The sequence below is a fragment of the Pempheris klunzingeri genome, chromosome 9 (genome assembly GCF_042242105.1).
Source record: "Pempheris klunzingeri isolate RE-2024b chromosome 9, fPemKlu1.hap1, whole genome shotgun sequence".
In the NCBI taxonomy this organism is placed as follows: Eukaryota; Metazoa; Chordata; class Actinopteri; order Acropomatiformes; family Pempheridae; genus Pempheris; species Pempheris klunzingeri.
In genome coordinates this window covers 16410172-16414425 of record NC_092020.1, presented here as the reverse complement: position 1 = coordinate 16414425, position 4254 = coordinate 16410172, and the positions used below count along the sequence as shown (strand labels likewise).

General features: G+C 38.3%; 1 protein-coding gene across 1 annotated transcript; it reads left to right on the top strand.

Annotated features, from left to right (window-relative positions):
- Positions 1 to 215: 215 nt before the first annotated feature.
- cdx4 (caudal type homeobox 4) lies at positions 216 to 3474 on the top strand. The gene is made up of 3 exons (XM_070837260.1): positions 216 to 651; positions 2009 to 2154; positions 3241 to 3474. The coding sequence occupies exons 1-3, from the start codon at positions 216 to 218 to the stop codon at positions 3472 to 3474; spliced, it is 816 nt and encodes a 271-aa protein (XP_070693361.1).
- The last annotated feature ends 780 nt before the right edge of the window (positions 3475 to 4254 follow it).

The window sequence follows — 4254 nt, the reverse complement described above, 5'->3', positions numbered from 1 at the left end:
TTAGTATACCTTTACCATCTTGTCAACAGAGCCACATCATGTGAGACTGGAGGCTGATTGGAACTACTTCGCATTTCACACTGGGAATCAATTTGGACTACATTCACAGCAGAGGGATTGTTTTCAGCAGTTTCAGGGCAAAAATGTCGCCTTAAAACAGGCTGCATCACCCACTTTGCTGTTCCGATTATATTAAAGTGTTTTTTGTGCAAATCATGTATGTGGGATACCTTCTGGATAAAGAAAGCGGCATGTATCACCAAGGGCCAGTGAGAAGATCAAGCATCAATCTGCCTCCACAGAACTTTGTTTCTACACCACAGTACCCCGACTTTACTGGATACCATCATGTGCCAAACATGGATACGCACGCACAGTCTGCGGGGAGTTGGGGACCTACTTATGGCGCTCCACGGGAGGACTGGGGTGCATATAGTCTGGGACCACCTAATACTATTCCTACACCCATGAACAACACGTCTCCTGGACAGGTTCCTTACTGCTCATCTGAGTACAGTCACATGCATCCTCCAGGATCTGCGGTCTTACAGCCGCCACCGGAGAACGTTAATGTTGCACAACTTTCTCCTGACAGAGAAAGACGCAATTCATTCCAGTGGATGAGTAAAACTGCACAATCATCCTCTACAGGTGAGTTTATCAGCGTAAACATTGTGCCAAACTTGTGTTATCATTCGATGTACTGAAGCCTTGGTATTGCAACGAAAACGTTTTTACGCACTGAAGAGTTTGTTTCCGTTTGAATTTTACGTAGACAGTTTTAAATATTTTTTTTCTGTCACCTCCATGTCATTTCAAATAAAATTTCGCATATAATTTATTAAAGAAAAAGCAGAGGCTAAGCAGTTACATGCCATTGCTGGACAAAATGTCAACAGCAGAGAGTGCATCAAAACTGGACAGAAATTGGCAGAACAGACGGGAAATCTGTATCTTTTGACACTTGCTTATATTTAAGTTAATAACAGTGTCAAATATTATCACAATGTTAATATTAGCTGGCTATAATTGAGTAATGGCAAATTGCATCGGACCAGCGTCTCTCAAGAAACATTTCCATATCTCATAATTTTTGATGGGAAACAGCTCAGTCTACTGTATTCTCTCCTGTGGTGGAAATAAAAAAAGGTGTGAGGAATCGGCGCCAGGCCCAGTTGTGATGTTAATGGCATTATTCCTGGAGATGTGAGGTCGACTTTCCTGTCACATTGTTTGGTGTTTTGAGTGTTATCCGTCATATTCAGGCGGCGGCCTTTGCTTTCAACACCTCTTCACTTTGATATGCACCAACCTCCCTTCCTCTCCCAGAGTTATATTGCCGGAAAGAGTGACGTTTTTCACAACCAGGGTCTCCAACGCAGAGAAGTACATACTGTAGGCCTTTACAGGGAATTACAGTTTCAAATTGGATATTTATTAACCATAAAGGCCTAGAATAAAACAGCCCCGCCAGATTACACCAACCTATATTCGTTAAACTGTTGGCATCATAGTTGTATTGCTGGAATATGGGTGTCATCACAAGTATCTTCATTTTGTTAAGATTTGTGATCGTCAGCAATTTGTTTTCTAACTCAGTCCCATGGGAGGCCTGTAAAACTTTAAAACAAATCCAGCAGTCTCAAATGAACCCGAATGTCGTCTGGAGGTGTTTAGCGCGGAGTGAAGTGCTTTTATTCTACACGTCCGCAGATGTTGTGTATTGTTTTTCCTGTGTCGCGCGTTTCTTCTTCACTTGTCAGTGGAGGATCTGATGGCAGGCCGTTTGAAATTCACTGCACTACAGTTGTCATCAAAGCAGGATAAAACAGCTCAATTTGCGTATGTGTGGACAAAGCAAAGAGATGTGGATTTAGGGAGTAAAGATGCTCCGTGCAGATATGCTGGTCCTGGCATGCAGACTCCCTCTGTGTGAATCTTCCAGTTCAACCACCTGGCTGCTCACAAGCTCAAAATCTTAACGCTGCGTGTTTTGTCACCTTCTTAGGTAAAACAAGAACGAAGGAGAAATACAGGGTAGTTTACACAGACCATCAGAGGCTGGAGCTGGAGAAGGAGTTTCATTTCAACAGATACATCACCATCAGGAGGAAATCTGAACTGGCTGTCAACCTCGGTCTGTCGGAAAGACAGGTATGTCAAGGATGAAATACTTCTGCCTGCTCTACTTTCATCACAGACAGATGCAAAAAATCATGTAAACACTATATGTATGTATATATGTGTGTGTGTGTGTGGGTGTATATATATAGCTGTAATGGACACCACATAGAAATGTAGGCTTGTTTTCACATGTAACTTACAAAATGAGCCCCTACATGTTTACATCAATGAGACAAAAATACATTTGCCTATATTTAAAGATATTCTACATATCTACATCATTATTTAAATTATATATATATATATATATATACACACACACACACACACACATATATATACACATATATACACATATATACATGTAATTTAGATACTTATATATCCTATATGTTATCTTTATTTTTTTACTAAGGAATTGCTCAGTGAGTGATAATTACATTTCAAAATACAAATCTATTATGTTAATAATCATTTCCTGATACTTTCCTGAAAATATATATACCTATGCTCATGGTGCATGCACAGCTTTTTATATTTTCAATCACTTGGAAAGGACAACTAGAAATGATAACAAATTATGGAGATGTATTCTATGTATTCATATGTATTATGCAAGGCCTATAGTTATTATTTCTTAGTTTGTAATGTTTGTGTTAATAAAAGCTTTATTTTATTCTATTTTACTTTATTTCATTTTATTCTATTTTAACAAGGAATGAGATCAAATGAGGTAGCCCACACCTAAAAATATATTTAATGATTATTTAATGATATTATTAATAATGCAATTTACTGATAGTATTTATGTCCTATCTGTGCCTGTCTTTTATTTTATTTTAATTATAAAGGCCTGACATGAGATGTAATGAGGTAGCTTAAGACCCGAAAATACACATTTAATGTTCATTATTCTCATTAATTATTATTTTTTTCTTTCTACGCCTATTTATTTGCGGGGATTTTAGTTATATTTGTGTTATCAGACAATTTATTTTATTTTATTTTATTTTACTTTATTTTATCTACAAAGTATAAAAGAATAGCATGGAGTGAAAGACGGTAGCCCACACCCAAAAACATCTATCTAATTTCCTTTTCTTTGTGCCTTTTCAGGTGAAAATCTGGTTTCAGAACCGCAGAGCCAAAGAGAGGAAACTGATCAAGAAGAAGCTGGGTCAGTCTGACGGCAGCGGGGGGTCTGTGCACAGTGACCCGGGCTCAGTGAGCCCTCTGCCGGTGCCGGGCTCTCTCAGCCCCACAGACATCCACGGCTCTCTGTACCCCCCTCAGGGAATGAACACCTTGCCATCTATCAGGAATATACAGCAAGTGACTGTGACTCAGTGAAGCAGTTCACCCTCTGGACCATCTAACATAACCGAGCACTCCGACATGCTGACAGGCAGCCACATGGTCTGAACTCACGTCCTGAAGCACCAAGCTGTGGATAAAGATTTGATTTATAGCTACGAAATACTGGAGGCTCTTGAAATATTGCTTTTTATAGAATAGTTCTAATAACGTGGGGATTTTAAAAAAAAAACGAAAAAATTGACGTGTTTCAAACTTAAAAGCTTTAAATTGTTTGTGAGTTAATAAGATATAAATATCCTTTTTTTTGTATCCGATGAAGTGTATGTGAATAAAATGAGAATTCAGGGACATTTGAATGAAGTTTTAAACTGCATTGTATGTAGCTCCTGCCACACTGGACAAACTGCTTTGCCTTGACAAATCATTTACACACGTTTTTCAGCACAACTTTACCCGCTTTAGTGAAGCAGGGAACAGCTGTAGATTATACAAGTAGGACGGTCGTTTGATGGCATCGCTCAAAATGTAAATAAAATGTGTTTTTTTGCAGTACACCTGTCACTTTTTATTACTTCTGAATATGGGATTTTTGCAAAGCACGGATAACCATTGCATCAAGTTTCCTATTTGAAATGTTTTTCTACGCATGTATGTGATATTTTAACAATGACCAGATCCTACATTTTCCACCAGGACCGCCTGATACCAACAGGTCAACACAAAGCCAGAAAACAGGTTAAAGCTCTCAGAAATCATCATCCCTAAGTAGCTTAATTTTTTAAAATTTGTATTAATAATACTTAATAATAGGCT